General features: G+C 44.7%; 1 protein-coding gene across 3 annotated transcripts in view; it reads left to right on the top strand.

Annotated features, from left to right (window-relative positions):
* AIMP1 (aminoacyl tRNA synthetase complex interacting multifunctional protein 1) overlaps positions 1 to 19,604 on the top strand; it is a 205,568-nt gene that overhangs the window by 105,274 nt on the left and 80,690 nt on the right. For all 3 annotated transcript variants that reach the window (XM_069241223.1, XM_069241233.1, XM_069241241.1), the window contains exon 5: positions 15,526 to 15,734. In XM_069241223.1, the coding sequence (XP_069097324.1) occupies positions 15,526 to 15,734 (209 nt within the window). The remainder of the gene's footprint in view (positions 1 to 15,525; positions 15,735 to 19,604) is intronic.

Raw genomic sequence — 19,604 nt, 5'->3', positions numbered from 1 at the left:
AATGTGCAGTAGATCTTAGTGGGAATAACACTAGTTCCACACCAGCAATACACTTTAGACAGAGCCCTTATCACCACCATCCACAGAAAACTACTTTAAGCTGGCTAAGCATTTGATTTTTGTTGTCATCACAATCAGATCAAGTATTCTAGTTTCTGTGTAACTACAGTACCCTTTAGACATAACTCTTAGCACAATCATGCATGCAAAACAGCTTTAATCCATACAGTTGGTTATGCATTTGACAACCCTGAGGCACATCCACATCGTCATACTGAACAATCATCCAACAACAGTACACCGTAGAGACAACCCTTTGCACCATCATGCAACACAGCTTCAATCCATACAGTTGGCTAAGTATTTGACAACTCTGTAGCACATCGAGATCAAGTAATTCTGACAAACCACTTAACAACAATGGTACATATTAAACAACTCCTGGCATCATCATTTATACAACACAGCCCCAAGACATCTAGTTGTATAAGTATTTGCAACCCTAAGTACATAGCTTCTAAAATACTCTGTTTACAATGCATAATATGTCAGTGATACACAGATGGACAGGATATACAACAAGTCAATAGCAACTTTAAGGAAATAACAGTATAGTAATCATTTAGGAACCCGGATCAGGTCTTCAATCCATTTTAGAGTAATGTATAAGTCATGAGTTAGAGGCAGCTGTAGCATGTTCTCAAGCATCTGGCCACTGTCACTACGTCTGTTTTTGGCTGATACAATATACATCAGTAACATTACCATAGGTTATTGTGTCATGCTCCTTATTATGAGATCTATGGTCATAAAATATCCCACACAAGAGTAACATGCGAGCTGCATGTAGGGTTAGTCTGCCTTCCTAGTACATTGCATTATGCTTCAGGTCACTTGGAGGTATCATTTTGTTAAATTTCTGATATTGAGAGCAACAACAGACTTCCATGTTATAGCTATTTTATGTTTGGCAGCAACAAGGGTTAAGTCAGTACATTTAGTTTCACTTTGTGCTTTATTTGGTCAGGACATGATGCTGAGGAGGCATGTTTCAGATCCAAACAAATTGTGTCTGCTAGCTATGGATGCAAATATTCCAACGCCATCCTCCCCCTCGAAAAAAGCTCCTGCACTGGACAGGACAGGTCCATACCATTTAATACAATTTAGCTTTCACTGCTTCACATATGAGGCATTGACAAGTGTAGGAAGCTGGCTCTGTATATACTATCTCAAAGTGAGAGATAGTGTGCACAGAGTCCAGGGGTTCCCCCAGAGGCTCGACAGAGGCAATAATAGATAATACTAATGCTCTATTTGTGGTAGTGTGGTCGAGCAGTTAGGCTTATCAGAGGGTAATGTTAAGCATTAGTTGTACACACACAAACAATTAAAGAAACACACACTCAATGACATAACTCCAGACCAATAGGATTTTATATAGGAAAAATATGTTTTGTTAATTTATTTCTAGAAACACAAGATTCATTTTGCAGGTAAGCACATCAATTGAAAGGTACTTTGCGTAAGTATATTCAGGACTTTGAATCAAATCAACAGAACGAGCAATTTTCTTTAAAATGACAAAAAGCTATTTTAAAAGTGGATGCTGCAATTTTCAACAGTTCCTGGAGGAAGAAAATAGAGTACAGTTTTCGAGGTAAGTAACAAACTTACTGATTTAGTCTCTGGGGCATAGGCAGCCCACCGTTGGGGGTTCAAGATAACCCCAAACACCCAGCACCAGCAACACAGGGCCAGTTAGGTACAGAGGTCAAACAGGAGACAAAATAATGTGGGCCCCTGTGGAGACAGGGGTACTCCGGTTCCAGTCTGCTGGCAGGTAAGCACTTGTGTTGTCGAAGGGCAGACCAGGGGGGTTTAGAGGAGCACTGGTGGGGCCCCAAGTAGGCACCAACCCCACACCCTCAGCGACACAGGAGCAGCCGGTGCAGGGCGTCGGGTTCCCAATGGAACTCTATGAGGGGACCCCAGGGGTCACTCAGGCACTGCAGATAAGGCACAGGGGGCTCCTCGGGCAAGCCACTGACTGGATAGGTAGGAGGGCCGCCTGTTGGTCAATGCTGCACCGGTGGTTGGTTTTCCTCGAGTCTGGGGATGCTTTTCCAGGAGTCGGATCTCTTCGTCCGGGGTTGTCGCGGTCAGGGGGGTCCTCGGGATTCCCTCTGCAGGCATTGTCGGGGAGGGGTGGAGAGGTCAGCCCAGGATGGACGCTCTGTCGGAATCCCCTGGGGATCCTCTCTGGATAGTTGGGCCACCTGGACACAGGCCGTGGGTGTCGGGTGCAGAGTGGTTGGGACTCAAGCTTCTGGAGTGAGGTGAGAGTCCTTAGTTGAGTTTCTTTTCTTCTTTTCTGGATGGTGCTGCTGTCCTCTGGAGTTCTTGAGCCTACTTGGGTCGCAGGGCAGTCCTCTGGATTCGGCCAGAGGTCGCTGGTCCTGCTGGATGCGTTGCTGGGCTGGTGCAGGTTCTCTGAAGCAGGAGACAGGCAAGTAGAGTTTGGGCCAAAGCAATTGTCGTCTTCCTTCTTCTCTGCTGGGGTTTTCAGCTTAGCAGTCCTTTTTTCTTGTCAAGTCACCGGGAATCTGACGACTTGGGTTCAGGGAAACCCTTAAATACTAAATGTAGGAGCATTTTAGGGGTCAGAGGGCAGTAGCCAATGGCTACTGTCCCTGAGGGTGGCTACACCCTCTGTGTGTCCACTCCCTTTAGGAAGTGGGCACATTCCTAATCCTATTGCCCACGATCTTTCAAACCAAGATGGAGGATTGTACATGGGGGTGGTGGTCATCTCAGCTCTGGACACCTTAGGGGTGGTCCTGGCTGAGGTGGACACTCCTCCGTTTTCCCTTAATTCACCTGCTGTACTTGTTGCCAAAAGTGGGGCTTTGTCCACGGGGGCAGGCATCTCCACTAGGTGGAGTGCCCTGAGGCACTTTAACTCGAGGCTTGAGCCTTTGAGGCTCACCGCCTGGTGTTACAGTTCCTGCAGAGAGGAGGTGTGAAGCACCTCCACCCAGGGCAGGCTTTGTTTCAGACCAGAGTGCACAAAGGCATTCACCCCATGTGGTCAGAAACTTGTCTGGAAGAGGCAGGCTAGCACAGACCGGTCTGTCCTACACTACCAGGTTGGCTAACATACAGGGGGCATTTCTAAGATGCCCTCTGTGTGCATTTTCAATAAATCCCACACTGACATCAGTGTTGGTTTAATGTGCTGAGAAGTTTGATACCAAACTTCCCAGTAGTCAGTATAGCCATTATGGTGCTGTGGAGTTCGTAATGACAAACTCCCAGACCATATACTCAATATGGATAGCCTGCACTTACAATGTCTAAGAATTGACTTAGACACTATAGGGGCATATTGCTCATGCGGCTATGCCCTCACCTGGGGTATAGTGGACCCAGTCTTAGGGCTGTAAGGCCTGCTAGAGCGAGAGGGGTGACTTATCTATGTCACAGGCAGTGATTTTGGGGGGGCATGGCACCCTGAGGGGGGTGCCATGTCGACTTTGTATTTTTCTTCCCACTGGCGCACACAAGCTGCAATGGGCATGGGCTGAGTGAGGTGTCCCCCAGGATAGCATGATACATGCTGCAGCCCTTGGGGACCTTCCCTGGCCACAGAGCCCTTGGTACCATGGGTACTTTTTACAAGGGACTTAAGTTTGTGCCAGGGCTGTGCCGACTGTGGGAACAAAGGTACAGTTTTAGGAAAAGAACACTGGTGTTGGGGCCTGGTTAGCAGGATCCCAGCACACTTTCATTCAAAGTTTGCATCAACACTAGGCAAAGAGTGGGTGCAACCATGCCAACCGTGGCATTTTCCGACAACAAGGTACACAATATATATTTTTTTGCAGTTGCTGCAGTAAGGTAGGTTCTTTGTACATCCTTACATTTTAGGTATTAAAATCGAGAATCTCTAGGTACTTATTCTGCAAATTTTATATGACTGACATTTTTGTCCACTTGCAGACAGACCCTTCAAGTCATTTTTCCCAATAGCAGATGAATTACAGCACAAGCAAAGGGAGACTACGGGAACCAGTCAGATTGATGCAGATGGCCTTTTGAATGAAAGATTTGATTAAGGACTGTTATGCATTTCTTGTGTCAATGTCTCCGTCATGGGCAAGCCAAAGTACAACCTACTGCATCTGGGTAACACGTTCATAACACTGAATATTGACAGAGACTTCCAGTCTGGGGATGTTAACTTAAGCCTACCAAACACACTTGCCCATTGAAGAGCGTGAAGGCCATATAATTAGAAGAAATACTCAAACACATCCACTTGAAGCTAGATAATAGACAACAGTACACCTCAAAACAATGAAACAAAACGTAATGCCTTTTGGTGGAATTATGTGGCAGGAAAGGACCAAATTATGAGGCAGAGATGACCAATTTATGTAGCAAGAAAAGTCCAATTAAGCATTTACAACACCAGTAGCTCTAACTCTCACAAATGCGAGACCTATTGCATTGCAAATACTTGTTAATATTTTCTGTGCTGACGATGATTTGGAGTCGTATAGAACTTCGAAGTGAAGGAAGAAGATACGTTTTGGACTTAAGTTGATTCATACTGGATCCCACAATATCAAGTCTTTACTTCTATTGGTCTACTTTCTCCTCATATCTGGACTTATTTATTAAGGACAGTGACCTCCAGCAACCTGGCTCCAAGTGTGGCTGACCCTCTACCATCTCACACCCCACCCAGTCATTTTGCCCACTGAATTCTGCAAGAAAGCAGCTGGATTTGTGCAATTCCAATGCCGGCTACTCTCTAAAATGGCTTCATGAAGACTGCTCTATTTCTTTGCTGGACGTGGTATCTACGTTTAGATAAATGTGAGACACGTAGTTATTTTTTTTCAGTGGAAAGATCTGACCATATGATAAGGGTAAAAAATGTAGGTTATTCTTGGGGTTAACTTTCTTGATCCTGGCTATATGATATATATTTGGCGATAGCTTCCATTTGGCTGTATGTTTTAGAGGTTCCTTGTCCCATATCGATGGCTGTGTCAATTTCTGGAAGTGTATGTGGTTCGTGAGCTATAATAATAAAACGTACATGATCTGTAAGTAATTGTCAGTGGAGCTACACAAATTGAAAAAAATATAATTTTGTGCACACGAGCCCGGAAAGATTCCATTGTGCTAATGAGCCATATTATAAATTGATATCCAGAGTGGACCAGGGAAACAGAGCAGCTGCTGTTTGCCAGTTTTCCATGTGTTTTTGCGGGCTTAGTTAATCCAGTGACACGCTGTTGGCAGCCGGTCCTTCCTGAGGGTGTTCCACTGCTATTGAAACGCAGCGAAGGAGAGCATGTGGGAATAAATCTGTGCAGCCAATTACCACATTTAATCAACAATTGAAAAGTAAATTAATATATGTAGTTGAACAAAAGGGTTTGCAAATCCATATTTCAACATGTTGATCCTAGTAGGGATTTCCAGGTTACTCTGGAGAGGAAACCTAATCATCTGGCATGTTGTGTCTCAATTAAGCAATTGTCTCATTGATTGTAATCCACTAAGCCAATTAAAAGGCTCATCTTTAAACCATGCAGCATGTTCTTATGTGAAAGTGCAATCCAAAGGTTACCAATATGTTTCTGGGCCAATGCAAAGCACTTACTTATTCACATCAGGCTTGCTGTCATGCCTCAATTTGTATCCTTCCTTTGTTTCTGTTTTGGTTGTTGTTTGATCACAGTTGGTGTCAGATCATTAATGTTAGATGCAAGTTACTTTATGTGCATGGTCCCGAGTTTCATTTGATTGATAGGAGTGAAAGAAGTGTTTGTCTCCTTCTGTTTTAGTCTGTCTTTCTTTGTCTCATGGTTTCTCTCCCATTCCTCTTTTATCTCATGCACTATTTTTCGAGCTTTGTTTTTTGTTTGCATAACTCTTTATGCCCGTGTGTTTTTCGTGCTCCTCATGTGTAGTTGGTCTCATTTTCAAGCTGAGAAATGGTCATTGGTTGTCATCGTTGCAGATCAGAGAAAGTTGAAAGCTTGTTCCATAGTCCAAAAGATAGGGTGAAACGTTCTCATGCTGCACCGCATGTGTGCCTTCCACCTGAGGAACCCTTGGGAGATTAGTGTCACGGCACAGTGCAAAAAGGTATTTTGAAAAGGGACCAATTTCAGTTGTGGTTAACTGTCCACATTGCTAAAGACTTTGAATTGGCAGAAGGTACAACATGCTGTTGCACTGTCCAAGTTTAGGAAATTTAACTCAGCAGAGGAAATAGGAGATGTAGATTGATGTCTTGTTAAAAATCCATTTGTTCCATTTGTTACCATGCAGTGTGATGACAAACTATGACAGCATTGTTAGTGAAGCTCTGATAATAGCCCCTGTGATTATGCAAGGGACTACAGTCTATCAGGGTTTAGATTCGAGCAAGGCTCTGGTTTTAACATCTTTCCGTAAATATACAAGTACTGAAAGTAAGCGAAAAGCTGTAGTTCTAAGGCTGGAATGCCCTGTGAGTGTATACACAAGAACGAACTTAAATGTTTAATGGTATTCATAAACTAATTTCCAATCACTTCTCTCACTGGAAAATATTGGAATTTTATTCCGGGCAACAGTAAAACGTTTACCAGGAAGCGTAAAAACAGGGAGTATGGAAAATTAATTTCCAATTGCCCAGTAGACTTTTATATGGGCAAATTCAAGGTGTGTATTTGCTCATGCAAACATGGAATTCACAAAAGTTTATTGGCAGTACCATTTCCAGACCTATGTCTGTCAAGTCGTGCGATGTCAAAGTACTAAATAAAAATGCGCACATTAGTGACTTTCTTTAAGAATTGGGGCCTTTATGTTCATATTGATTTTAAGCTGGTTATTCATTTTTCACCTATTGGCGTGCATCAGACACATTTTACTTAGTGATGCCTCCGCAAAACTGCACAAACATTTTTTGTGCTCCGTTTTATTTTTAAAGCTAGCAAGCACCAGTCTTGGGCTAATGCATATATTTGTATATACTCAGTAAGCATCCTAAGTAGTCCAAATTGTAGCATTTCGCCAGTGTGTACGTTTGAAACCACTGTCAGTAATTGTAAGGAAATGCCTCCTTGGCATGGTTACCCCCTGACTTTTTGCCTTTGCTGATGCTATGTTTTGATTTGAAAGTGTGCTGAGGCCTGCTAACCAGGCTACAGCACCAGTGTTCTTTCCCTAACCTGTACTTTTGTTTTCACAATTGGCACACCCTGGCATCCAGGTAAGTCCCTTGTAACTGGTACCCCTGGTACCAAGGGCCCTGATGCCAGGGAAGGTCTCTAAGGGCTGCAGCATATCTTATGCCACCCTGGGGACCCCTCACTCAGCACAGACACACTGCTTGCCAGCTTGTGTGTGCTGGTGAGGACAAAACGAGTAAGTCCACATGGCACTCCCCTCAGGGTGCCATGCCAACCTCACACTGCCTATGCAGTATAGATAAGTCACCCCTCTAGCAGGCCTTACAGCCCTAAGGCAGGGTGCAATATACCATAGGTGAGGGCACCAGTGCATGAGCACTGTGCCCCTACAGTGTCTAAGACAAACCTTAGACATTGTAAGTGCAGGGTAGCCATAAGAGTATATGGTCTGGGAGTCTGTCAAACACAAACTCCACAGCACCACAATGGCTACACTGAAAACTGGGAAGTTTGGTATCAAACTTCTCAGCACAATAAATGCACACTGATGCCAGTGTACATTTTATTGTAACATACACCCCAGAGGGCACCTTAGAGATGCCCCCTGAAACCTTAACCAACTACCCGTGTAGGCTGACTGGTTTTAGTAGCCTGCCACACTCGAGACATGTGGCTGGCCACATGGGGAGAGTGCCTTTGTCACTCTGTGGCTAGTAACAAAGCCTGCACTGGGTGGAGATGCTTATCACCTCCCCCTTGCAGGAGCTGTAACACCTGGCGGTGAGCCTCAAAGGCTCACCCCCTTTGTTACAGCACCACAGGGCATTCCAGCTAGTGGAGTTGCCCGCCCCCTCCGGCCACGGCCCCACTTTTGGCGGCAAGGCCGGAGGAGATAATGAGAAAAACAAGGAGGAGTCACTGACCAGTCAGGACAGCCCCTAAGGCAACCTGAGCCGAAGTGACTCTGACATTTAGGAATCCTCCATCTTGCAGATGGAGGATCCCCCCAATAGGGATAGGAATGTGACCCCCTCCCCTTGGGAGGAGGCACAAAGAGGGTGTAGCCACCCTCAGGGCTAGTAGCTATTGGCTACTACCCTCCCTGACCTAAACACCCCCCTAAATTCTGTATTTAGGGGCTCCCCTGAACCTAGGAACTCAGATTCCTGCAACCTAAGAAGAAGAGGACTGCTGAGCTGAAAAACCCTGCAGAGAAGACGGAGACACCAACTGCTTTGGCCCCAGCTCTACCGGCCTGTCTCCCCCCCCCCCCCCCCCTTCTGAAGAAACTGCTCCAGCGACGCTTTCCCCAGGACCAGCGACCTCTGAATCCTCAGAGGACTGCCCTGCTCTAGAAGGACCAAGAAACTCCAGAGAACAGCCGCCCTGTTCACCAAAGACTGCAACTTTGTTTCCAAAGGAGCAACTTAAAGACAACTGCGTTTCCCGCCAGAAGCGTGAGACTTGCAACTCTGCACCCGACGCCCCCGGCTCGACTTGTGGAGAAACATCACTTCAGGGAGGACTCCCCGGTGACTACGAGACCGTGAGTAGCCACAGTTGCCCACCCTGAGCCCCCACAGCGACGCCTGCAGAGGGAATCCTGAGGCTCCCCCTGACCGCGACTGCCTGACTCCCAGATCCCGACGCCTGGAAAAGACTCTGCACCCGCAGCCCCCAGGACCTGAAAGATTGGAAACCAGTGCAGGAGTGACCCCCAGGAGGCCCTCTCCCTTGCCCAGGTGGTGGCTACCCCGAGGAGCCCCCCTCCCCTCCCCTCCCTTGCCTGCCTGCATCGCTGAAGAGACCCCTTGGTCTCCCATTGATTCAAATTGAAAACCCGACGGGTGTTTGCACACTGCACCCGGCCGCCCCCGTGCTGCTGAGGGTGTACTTTCTGTACTAACTTGTGTCCCCCCCGGTGCCCTACACAACCCCCCTGGTCTGCCCTCCGAGGACGCGGGTACTTACCTGCTGGCAGACTGGAACCGGGGCACCCCCTTCTCCATTGAAGCCTATGCGTTTTGGGCACCACTTTGAACTCTGCACCTGACCGTCCCTGAGCTGCTGGTGTGGTAACTTTGGGGTTGCTCTGAACCCCCAACGGTGGGCTACCTTGGACCCAAACTTGAACCCCGTAGGTGGTTTACTTACCTACAAAAACTAACAAATACTTACCTCCCCCAGGAACTGTTGAAAATTGCACTGTCTAGTTTTAAAATAGCTATATGTGATTTATTTGAAAAGTATATATGCTATTGTGATTATTCAAAGTTCCTAAAGTACTTACCTGCGGTACCTTTCATTTGAGATATTACATGTAAAATTTGAACCTGTGGTTCTTAAAATAAACTAAGAAAATATATTTTTCTATACAAAAACCTATTGGCCTGGAATTGTCTCTGAGTGTGTGTTCCTCATTTATTGCCTGTGTGTGTACAACAAATGCTTAACACTACTCCTTTGATAAGCCTACTGCTCGACCACACTACCACAAAATAGAGCATTAGTATTATCTCTTTTTGCCACTATCTTACCTCTAAAGGGGAACCTTTGGACTCTGTGCATACTATTCCTTACTTTGAAATAGTGCATACAGAGCCAACTTCCTACAGTAATGCACCCTGAATTCACAGTATTTTCTTAGTGCTTGCCCTAGTGGAAGTTGCTTTACGTTATGAATTGTATATGCAAGTTTGAACACCTTACACATGTGGACACAAATCTTGCATCAGTGGCAGGCAATCCCCTGGCCCCCCCACCCCCCACACCCCCACCCCTTTTTTCACAGATCGATACTGTGGTACAGCAAACAGGCAGGCAAAGGTTGTGCTGCCGGATGTTGGGGCGACTTACCTAGTGGACAACATAAACATGAAAACATGTTGTTGATGCCAAATAATATGTGCTGATCGTGGGCAAAGGGAATTTCGAACACTCCTGATAACTGACTAGACTTTTGTTACTATTGCTCAAGTATTCTGCAAATGGAACAACGTGCTTCCTACCGTTTGTGAAGCAGTGGAGATCAGTGAAGCCTTCCAATGTTGGGAAAAGAATGGTAAAAGCTTTGAAGGATGTCTTCTTCTGTAGTTCAGGGGAGGAGGTCTGCAAGTGTCAACCAGTTGAGTTGCGACTCTTTTTGTTATTTTTTTTTTTTATCTCCCCCTGAGGTAAAACCAGCCATTTTTCTACATACTTCCCTTTTTACTGCCCTTTATTGTAAAGCCTTAAATATGGTGAAGTAGGTGCTGATAGTCTTTTTTTTTATTTTTTTTATCATCTTTTCAAATTGGAGGCAGTTTGCTTTGAGTCCAGGTTCAGAAGCGTCCAGCTCAAAACCCCTCTGTTGCATTCAGAGGAAATCGCTGTTTGGATGTTTATTAGCCGGCACTTAATGTCTTGAGCCCCTCCTTGATAGTTTGATGGTTTGCTGATACCTGTGAGGAGTATACCAACTTTTTACCATGCAGAATATTTGCTATCTGTCGGTCTCATTCCTGTCCAGTGCCCTGAACATCCTTTTCAAAATGCTGTTGTTAATTACAATCACCTCACAACAATGAGAAACAAAGATTGTTTACCACTGCCGCATCGTAACGATGCTTAATACTGAAACGGCTGCCTACTTTGTATTCTTTCTTTGTTTAAAACGTATTACAGTTTGACAAGCTTGTTCATAATATTAGACAGGGTTGGAAGTCCTATATAATAACACATTCTAGATGGTTAACTGGGAGTAAAGGGGGGAATTTGTCGCCTTTTAGTGTGCTGTTTTTGTCTATTTCAGGTCACTCGGAGAACCTAGGTGAAAAATGTCCCTGTTCACAGTTACAGTAATAGTTTAAATGTGTTTTTTCCAATTACTGTAAAAAAAAAAACTAAAAAAAAAAATTTCACAGTCCACATTGATATTATTTGTAACCTCATTCGCAGTGAATGAGCACGGCATTCATCATGAAAGTACTTGTTGCTTACCCATTTCCCACCCAATATGTGTATGTACTTGGCTGTGTGTTCCTTGAGGAACCATTTTTTGGGATGGGTGAATAATTCCTGAAGGGAAATCATTGTTTCCCCGGTTGATCTATATATTATATCTGGGATAGATTAAATGTCTTGTTGAGAATTCAGTCGTTATTTTGTACTTTTCTATAATGTTTGGACATACAATGCCTTACCCTACTCATTCGGTGTTGGAAGAGGGTTTGAAAGATTGATTATTAGATGACAACTCATATGTGAGTCATTTTACTTAACATTGTTTTGAAGGCCCCTTTGGTACTTCTGAACTATGTGATCGGTTAGATGAGGGAAGTGTGTTTGAAATGGAAAAGTTACAACATTCCTCACCTGAGTAAATCGGTGTATGGTGTTGGACAGTTTATTCATGCTGTCTCAAGAATTAATGACTTGTTTAGCCTCATCAGACTTTCTGAAGACCATTTTTAGTTTACGTCTATTCCCTGCCACGTTAACAGCATCTCTAAAAGAAATCCTACCTCATTAAACCACAAAGTTCAGTTTTGGCGTTGGCAGGGAATGTGAGCACGTCAGCCTACATGTGAGGTACGTTTTTCAAAGGTTTATTACTAGAAGGTTGATGGTTAAACTGTAAAGCAAACTAATTCTAACAGCAGAAAAGTTCTAGTAAACATTTGACCAATCTCCACCAACAGCAGGGGTGTCTCCATCATGCACAACATTTTGGCTCTTTACCATTTTAGGATTTGGTAGATGTAGCTGCTGGTCCCTGTCTGGTGTAAAAATGAAAAATAGGGCTGGGATCTGTAGATATATCGGTCAAATCATGAAGTGCAAAACATTTCTTGATCCAGTACCCATAGTGTGATGGAGATGCTATGGAATCAATGTTGAAAGGCATTATAGCTAACAGTTAAACCGCTGTGACTGAATCATCAGTAGGAGTACTTTCATGTCAATATGGTGGCTAACAAATTGAAATTAAGAAAATATTACAGTTACCACAGTTTCTTATAATTTTCAGTAGTTGTAACAACACACTTCTGCGATTCTCACAAAACAGACAGCCCAACTGCGCCCAAGCAGAAGACCTGCCGTGTCATTAAAAAAATGCATTTTGTCACACCATCACAGCTCCCAGCGAATGAGAGGGGTTAAACGAGAGACCCCTTAAGGGATAAGTGGAATTGGCTGCCTTCAGCTTTAACCTGCAGGTGCTCTGATTGAACCAAGGATAGCATACACCTGAGTCTTCAAACATTTGTAGTCTTGCCCAGAAACAGTGGTTCATAGACCATCTAGCTTTCTGGAACGATTTTGAAATCATTTCCGTACAAGAAACATGGCCAATAACTGGCCATCCCATCACCAACTTCAGCTTCAAACCAGCTTCAAAAGAGCATAAAAATGGCAGAGCCAAGGGTGGCCTGTCATTGTATATTTCCATAATGCTTCAGGTGACAGTTGAACTTATAACCATGCCGGAGACCTGGTTGCAAGTAGTCAGACTCCTCAATTGGAGACCACATTGGTCGCTCTTGGTAATCATTACTTATATCAACCCAAGTTCAAGGGGAAAAAAGGCCTAAATTAAACCACCTCATATCGCCCAGGGACCGTCCCTCATCTGACTGAACCTCTTTCAAGAGCACTATGAGGATTCCCCAGTGACGCCCTTTGACGGTGCCTGGAACATTAAAGAACAAATGCGGCCCAAATGATGTCTACAAAGCCCGTTGAGAGAACTCGTGGTCTTGCAGCTCAATAAAGTGTTAGTCTTAAACTGAAGTATTTCGCAGGATGCTCCATCCAGTTGGACAAGATCAGATGAAAATCACAGTCTTATCTTGATTATTCCATATGCAATGTGGGACTGCGTAGCCTCTCCCTTTGAGAGTAACCATTGCCCCCAGGTTATAAGAATCAGCAAAAACCTGACCCAACATGCCCCGGCCTGTGCTACTAGTAAGGGAATCTTCACCAACAATCTCAGGCGACTTAAATGGAGAGATGATACTTATGGCAAAATCATTGCCGAATGTATAAAAGCTACCAGAGGGTTCATTGCCAGAAACCTCTCGATGATTGCAGAGTGGGCTACCCTTCTTACTTCCGTCCTTGTGAAATTCCAACATACAACTGCTGCTTTTGCTTCATTCTGAGTTACACCAAGCTTTTTCTCTTTATGGGAACGATCAAAGAAAGCTCAGAGCCTCACGTTGAGAGCAGTGCGTAAAAACCCTGAAAATAATGAGCTAGCAACGGTATTGAAGCACACGCAAAATCACTATAAGCAAGCTGACTGGGCAAAAAAGGCCAGGAGTGAACATCACTTTTGGGCAATACTTTTATACGAAAGCAAAAAAAAAAAAAAAGGAAATTTTGGGCCATGGTCAACTGATAACCGAATGGTCCTGGCAGAGCTGACAATGCAAACGTCTCTGAATTGGAATGGGTGTCTCTCCTTTCTAGGCACTTTGTCAAGTGATTCCAATACCCAGAATTGCCACGTCACCCAGCAAGGGTGTGAGCCTTACCACACAAGTACAACCAAGGCCATCACTTCTGCCATTACTCAGGATCCTGAATGCTCGGGAAGCCCCACTGCAGACCTACCATCTCTGACTAGCCAACTGCACCAGGTTCCGGTTAAGGCCAGCTTAATCAATCAGAATATTTATAAAGCGCACACATACCCTTGAGGGTTTCATGGCACTGGGGGAGAGAAAAGGTGGGGGGCGGGGAGGGGGGGTGCTGCTACTGTTCGAAGCGCCAGGTCTTGAGGTGTCTTCTGAAGGTGAGCAGGTCCTGGATCTGTCTAAGGTCAGACGGGAGGGTATTCCAGGTCTTGGTGGCGAGGTAGGAAAAGGCTCTGCCACCGGAGGATTTGCGTAGAATGCGGGGGTTGGAGGCGAGGTTGGAAGAGCGGAGTTGCCGGGTGGGGATGTAGAAGCTGAGCCTGTTGTTAAGGTAGGCTGGTCCGGTGTTGTGGAGTGCCTTGTGTGCGTGGGTGAGGAGCTTGAAGGTGATCCTCTTGTCGACAGGGAGCCAGTGCAGGTCTCTCAGGTGGGGGGGGGGTGATGTGGCTGCGGCGGGGAATGTTGAGGATGAGTCAGGCAGAGGCGTTTTGGATGCGTTGGAGGCATTGCAGGTGTTTGGACAGGATGCATGCGTAGAGTACGTTGCCGTAGTCGAGTCTGCTGCTGACGAGGGCCTGAGTTACTGTTTTAATGAATAGCGGTCCTTGCCATCTTTACAGGTGGACTGCATCAAAGATAGGAATCAATACTGATGTACATCAGTTGGAGTCCCCTGGGTTATTTACTATTGGGAGTTTGCACCTTAACAACGAAACAGACCAAATCCGCTGGAGGCGCCCTTAAACAATAAGGATAGTGCTGCGAGTGTGCCAGCCCCAACACAAGGTACTGTATTGTATGAGTCCTTTCTGAAGTAGCAGAAAACTTGAACAACTAGGGATTGCTGAGTGCACCAAGGTGCAATAGAGTCTGAGCCCCACTTGGGGCACTGTTTACTTAGAAATGAAGCAACCACTTTACAGTATCAGCCTGAGAATGGCAGAGGAGCAGCACCCACTGTTAAGCCACCTTCATACAGTAGACAGTATTTGGAAAAATAAATGAGGAAGAATGGTTCAGGACATCTACTGGCTCGACATCAGGGAACCACTGACTTGAGTTGACTTAGATGATAAGTGTAACAGGTTTTTTCATGAGAACATTAATCATCTTCGACGCGGGATGGAATGGAACAGTTAGAATATGGCCTACTGCCACCCAAGCGAAAATAAAACGTAAAGTGAAATTGCAATCAGTCCCGAAACTATATATCATGCATTGCTTTTGAACAGGCTGTTGACAGATTTGGATGCAGATTGTTTTATGTTAGCCAGGGAAACCGAGGTTAATTCAGTCCTTCAACCAAGCAGGCAGTTCTGTTTCCAGTCAGAAGAACAAAACCTTGCTTTTGAATAGTCTTATGCTATTTGTTCAGTTTAATAGTGTTGCCTGTCTGTGAAATACAGAGGTCTAACTTCAAGTGGCAGGAGGAGATGAGAGGAGATCAGTAGGGCTTACCCCACCTCAGCTTGAAGCAATCTTAATAGTGTTGCTCCATGAACTATAGTTGGATGAAAAGTAACCCTGGAGCTAACCCATTTTGATTGAGAATGTATGTGTGTGTGTTTGACAAGATAAGTAGAGGGGATAATTTTACAACATTCAAGTGTTTGGCATCAGCTATGTTTGTTCAGGAGGTGGATATAGCTTATGTTCTTTCATAGCCTTTGCGGTGTGTAATTCTGAACTTCTCCCTTTAGGAGAGAAAAAGGAAAAGAAGCAACTGACCGTGGCTGAGGAGGACTCCAAGCCCGTGGATGTCTCCAGGTTGGATCTTCGTGTCGGGTGCATTATTACTGCCAAAAAGCACCCGGATGCTGATTCTTTGTATGTAGAAGAGGTGGATGTTGGTGAATCTGCTCCCAGGACTGTTGTCAGTGGGTTGGTCAAGCATGTGCCACTTGAACAGGTATGAAGCTAAATCGACAAACGCATTTTAAGAGTGCAAACATTCTGTTTCAGGATCTGTTTATTTATACAGCATTAAAAGAGATTCACAGTCCATACTTGTATTAATCAAAAAGAGTTGAAGAAAACAATGTTTGCACTTCTTCCATGTAAGAGACAGTCAGTGTGTCATATATTCAGCTGTTGACTTGCGTACGCTAAATACAGTAGTTTAAGTATTGCCTTGTGACCATAAAAAGTTATCTAGCATTTAGGCATATGCTGTTTAACAAATATCTCCTGATGAGAAGCGAAGGGTTCTTGACTGTTTTAAATGTTATTGTCACTCTTAGCCTCTCAACCTCATTAGGCAGCAAAAAACACATTTGATCTTAGTAACAGCAAAGGTTTCCCAAATCCCACACCTCCCACGATATCGTCAAGCACATTTTAAAATCCAAGTCTTCTCTGTCACAGTTTTTCTGATTCTACACATTTGGTGGATGGCGTAGAAGTACAACTATTATCCAAACAAGAACAAGGGCCATATTAAATTATTGCATAGGTCTAAAAACATTTTAGGAAAATGTTTTTATGCCTCTTGCATTGGAAGGATAGTGTGATATGTTGAGTTGTTGACATTTGTATGGTACTTGTGACTAGAAAATCAATTATAATCTATCCGTATATTCCTTGATTTGAGACAAGCGTTTTTCCCTTTTAATTTTGACTCTTAATTTCTCAGCTTTCTTAGACAGAATTTGGATGCTAGTAAAAAGATATGACTCCCGTAATTTCCCACTTCTTGCCTCCCAGTTTTGATTGATTTATCTTGGTTATTTCAAGTGTTTTTTTTTCTTTTTTTTCAGCACTAAAAGCTGTTTTAAGGCCCTTGATTAGATAGGGAGTGCACATTTTGTTTGTGTGCTTTTTTTGTTTTCCCAGCCATGACTTATCTCTTCAGCTGATATATTAATTACCTTTTTAACTATGAGTTACTTCCATTCAGTTCCACTCCTTGATACATTTTCAGTCTTTGGGCTGAGACATAAGTCTTCCTTAGAATTCAGTGTACTTTTAAAGAGAACAAAAAGTTTTTTTTTTTTTTTTTTTTTTTAAATGAGAAGTCTTTTCAACTCCCTTTTCTTTGCCGTACATTCCTGAATAAATCTGTCGGAACACACCAGACAAATCAGCCTGTTGTCTGATAAAACCAAGCTTTCAGGTTTTTTCAGGATCCAGATTTTGTCAGGGTCGGACTTTGCCAGATTTGCACTTGATGACCAGAGCTAGATTGACACATCTCTCCCATTAGTCTCATTGTTAAAATATGCTAAATTTAGGTAGTTGCTAAACATCTAGCTACAGTTTCATTATCTTGGAATATTCCCCAGCTGTCAGATTGGATCCTGAAAATCTTGCAAAGTACCTCTGCATGCTGGTAAGTGGCGTCAATAGTGTCAAGACAGGGTCTCCTTTCACTGATCAGCCCTGTGGGGAATATGATTAGGGTGTATTTGAGGATCCTTATGATTACCTCAGCTCCATGGAAGAGCCGGAGAATAACTGGTATGAGGAACCAGTGGATGGCAGTGGTCCAGCCACCTCTCTAGACACTGGCCTATTCTGTCCTCCTAGTTTGGCTATGAACAAAGGGGCTTCATTTGCCATTGTGGTGAGAGGGGTTGGCTGAGGTCCTGGAACTTACGCTGTCCTTTGTGGCAGTGAAGACAAATGACAGAGGTGCTTCAACCGGGAGTTGCCCCCACTGAACCTCCTCTCCCCTTTATTGAAGCCCTCTCTGGCGTCCTGCCCAGGGTGTGGGCCAAGCCACCAAGGGCAACATGAGCCCCAGTCCTTCAGCGGCAAGAGGTATGGTTTCTGCAACCCTTGTGGAACCCAAGGTCGCAGACCTACTGGTCCTCCACCCCTTGCCTTGGCAGCCACAGCCCAAAACTACTTTAGGTTTAAGATCTCTATTAGGTTTTTAATCAACAAGTACAACAATCACCCCACCTTCATCAAATAGCTAGTGTGGAAAAAATAACATTAGACAGCGGGTATAGAGGAAATAAGGACGAAATAGGTCATGGGGTAGATGTTTAAGGACAACTAGGTAAATGAGTAAAACATCTAGAATATGCTGGAAGGGAGAAAAGAGGGAAAGGGCACTGGTAACAGGTAAAGTCAAACCCTAGACAGTCGTCCAGCTCTCAACTAAGTTTGGTCTCAGTCGTTATGAGTTAGTCGAAGGGCACGCAGATATGTTGGGCACGTTAGCTCTCGAAATTCATCTACGAGATAGCAAATGCAAGGTCCCTATTTCTCTAAAAAACACTTCAATATGCCCTCACACCTTTAACCGGTCGGAAACAGGATCAGGCACCACCTGCTCTGATGAGAGTATATAACCTTGGAGAAATTCGGTGCTCTAAGTCGGTCAGCAGGGTTACACCCTCCTGTTCACTCTCCTATTCACAGAAAGCCCACTGGCCATACCACCATCCTCAGAAGGATTGACAGAGGCCCTCCTTTCCCTGCTGCATCAGGTAGTGCAGGCTCTTGTGAACAAATGATTCATTAAGAGAGTTACAACATTAGAAGTAGGACATGGTTGTTGTTCCTGCTATTTTCTGGTGCAGAAAAAGGACAGAGGCCTCTGCCCTAAGCTAGAACTGACCCCCCTCAGGTGTCTCCTGAGAAAGGAGAAATTCAAAATGCTCAAGTCCTGTCTGCCCTGGACCCTGGAGACTAGATGGTAACGTTGGAATTGCAGGCTGCCCACTTTCACATAGCCATCCTACTGACCCACAGATGTTAGCTGTGGTGAAGGGTGGGTCACAATCACTTGTAGTTTGCTGTGCTTCCCTTTGGCCTTGCCAGCGCTCCTTGGGTGTTCACAAAAGTGAAGGCATTGTTTAAGCTCTTCTACAGTGGCCTGGGGCCTGACTTCCTGCGTGTGCTGGGGTTCACTATCAACTTGCCGAAGTCACACCTGACTCACTCTTTGAATCTCCCTTTCATCTGAGCCATTCTGGACTCAGTGCAGGTTTGGGCCTATCCTTTGGTGCAGCAAGTACAGAATATTCAGGCTATGATTCAGATGTTTCTTCCCCTATCCTGGACTTTGGTGAACTGCCTGTGAGATAGTTGTGCCTCGTGGCCTCCTGCATCCTGCTTGGTAACACGTGGCCGCTGGCGTATGCAGGTTCTGCAGAGGGATCTGAAGTTCAAGGGGGCGCGGTATCCGGGAAATCTCTGCGACTGTGACCAAATATTGGACGGAGCTGTAAACTATCTGCAGTGGTGGCTGATAAACTGCAATTTGGTCAGCGGCAGGCCCCTCTCCCTTCCCCCACCCAGAGCTTGCAGTGTTGACAGATGTGTCACTCCTGGGGTTGGAGCGGTGGTCTGTAAGAGGTGGAGATCAGAGGACCCTGGTCTCCGACAGAGTTTTAGCTCCTCGTAAGCCTTTTTGAGTTGACTGATTTGCCTTGAATTTAAAGCCTTTCTTCCTTCCATAAATGGAAGTCTGGTTCAGGTGTTCAGACAACACCACCGCCATGTGGTATTGCAGCAAACAGGGCAGATTGGTGACGTGGACCCTGTGTCAAGAGGCCTGATACCTGGATGATATCCTAAGGTGAGCAATCTGCAGGTAGATTGTTTCTACTGGATAAGGCATTACCAAAGGTAATTAACTTGTTCCTTAAGCACTCGTTTACTTTAAGCAAGTTGGCCATAGACGCAAAACAAGCTGCCATGTAAATCTCTCTCTTCTGCATCCACTTACTAACCATGTTCTTAATGCACACTTACGTATTCGCTGGACAATACCTGACTGCACCCCCAAAATGTTTAGTATTCTTTATGAATGTCATCCACACGTTAA

This window comes from Pleurodeles waltl, chromosome 1_2 (assembly GCF_031143425.1).
Source record: "Pleurodeles waltl isolate 20211129_DDA chromosome 1_2, aPleWal1.hap1.20221129, whole genome shotgun sequence".
NCBI classification, from domain to species: domain Eukaryota; kingdom Metazoa; phylum Chordata; class Amphibia; order Caudata; family Salamandridae; genus Pleurodeles; species Pleurodeles waltl.
The sequence above is the reverse complement of the archived record's forward strand: the minus strand, read 5'-3'. Positions and strand labels throughout refer to the sequence as shown.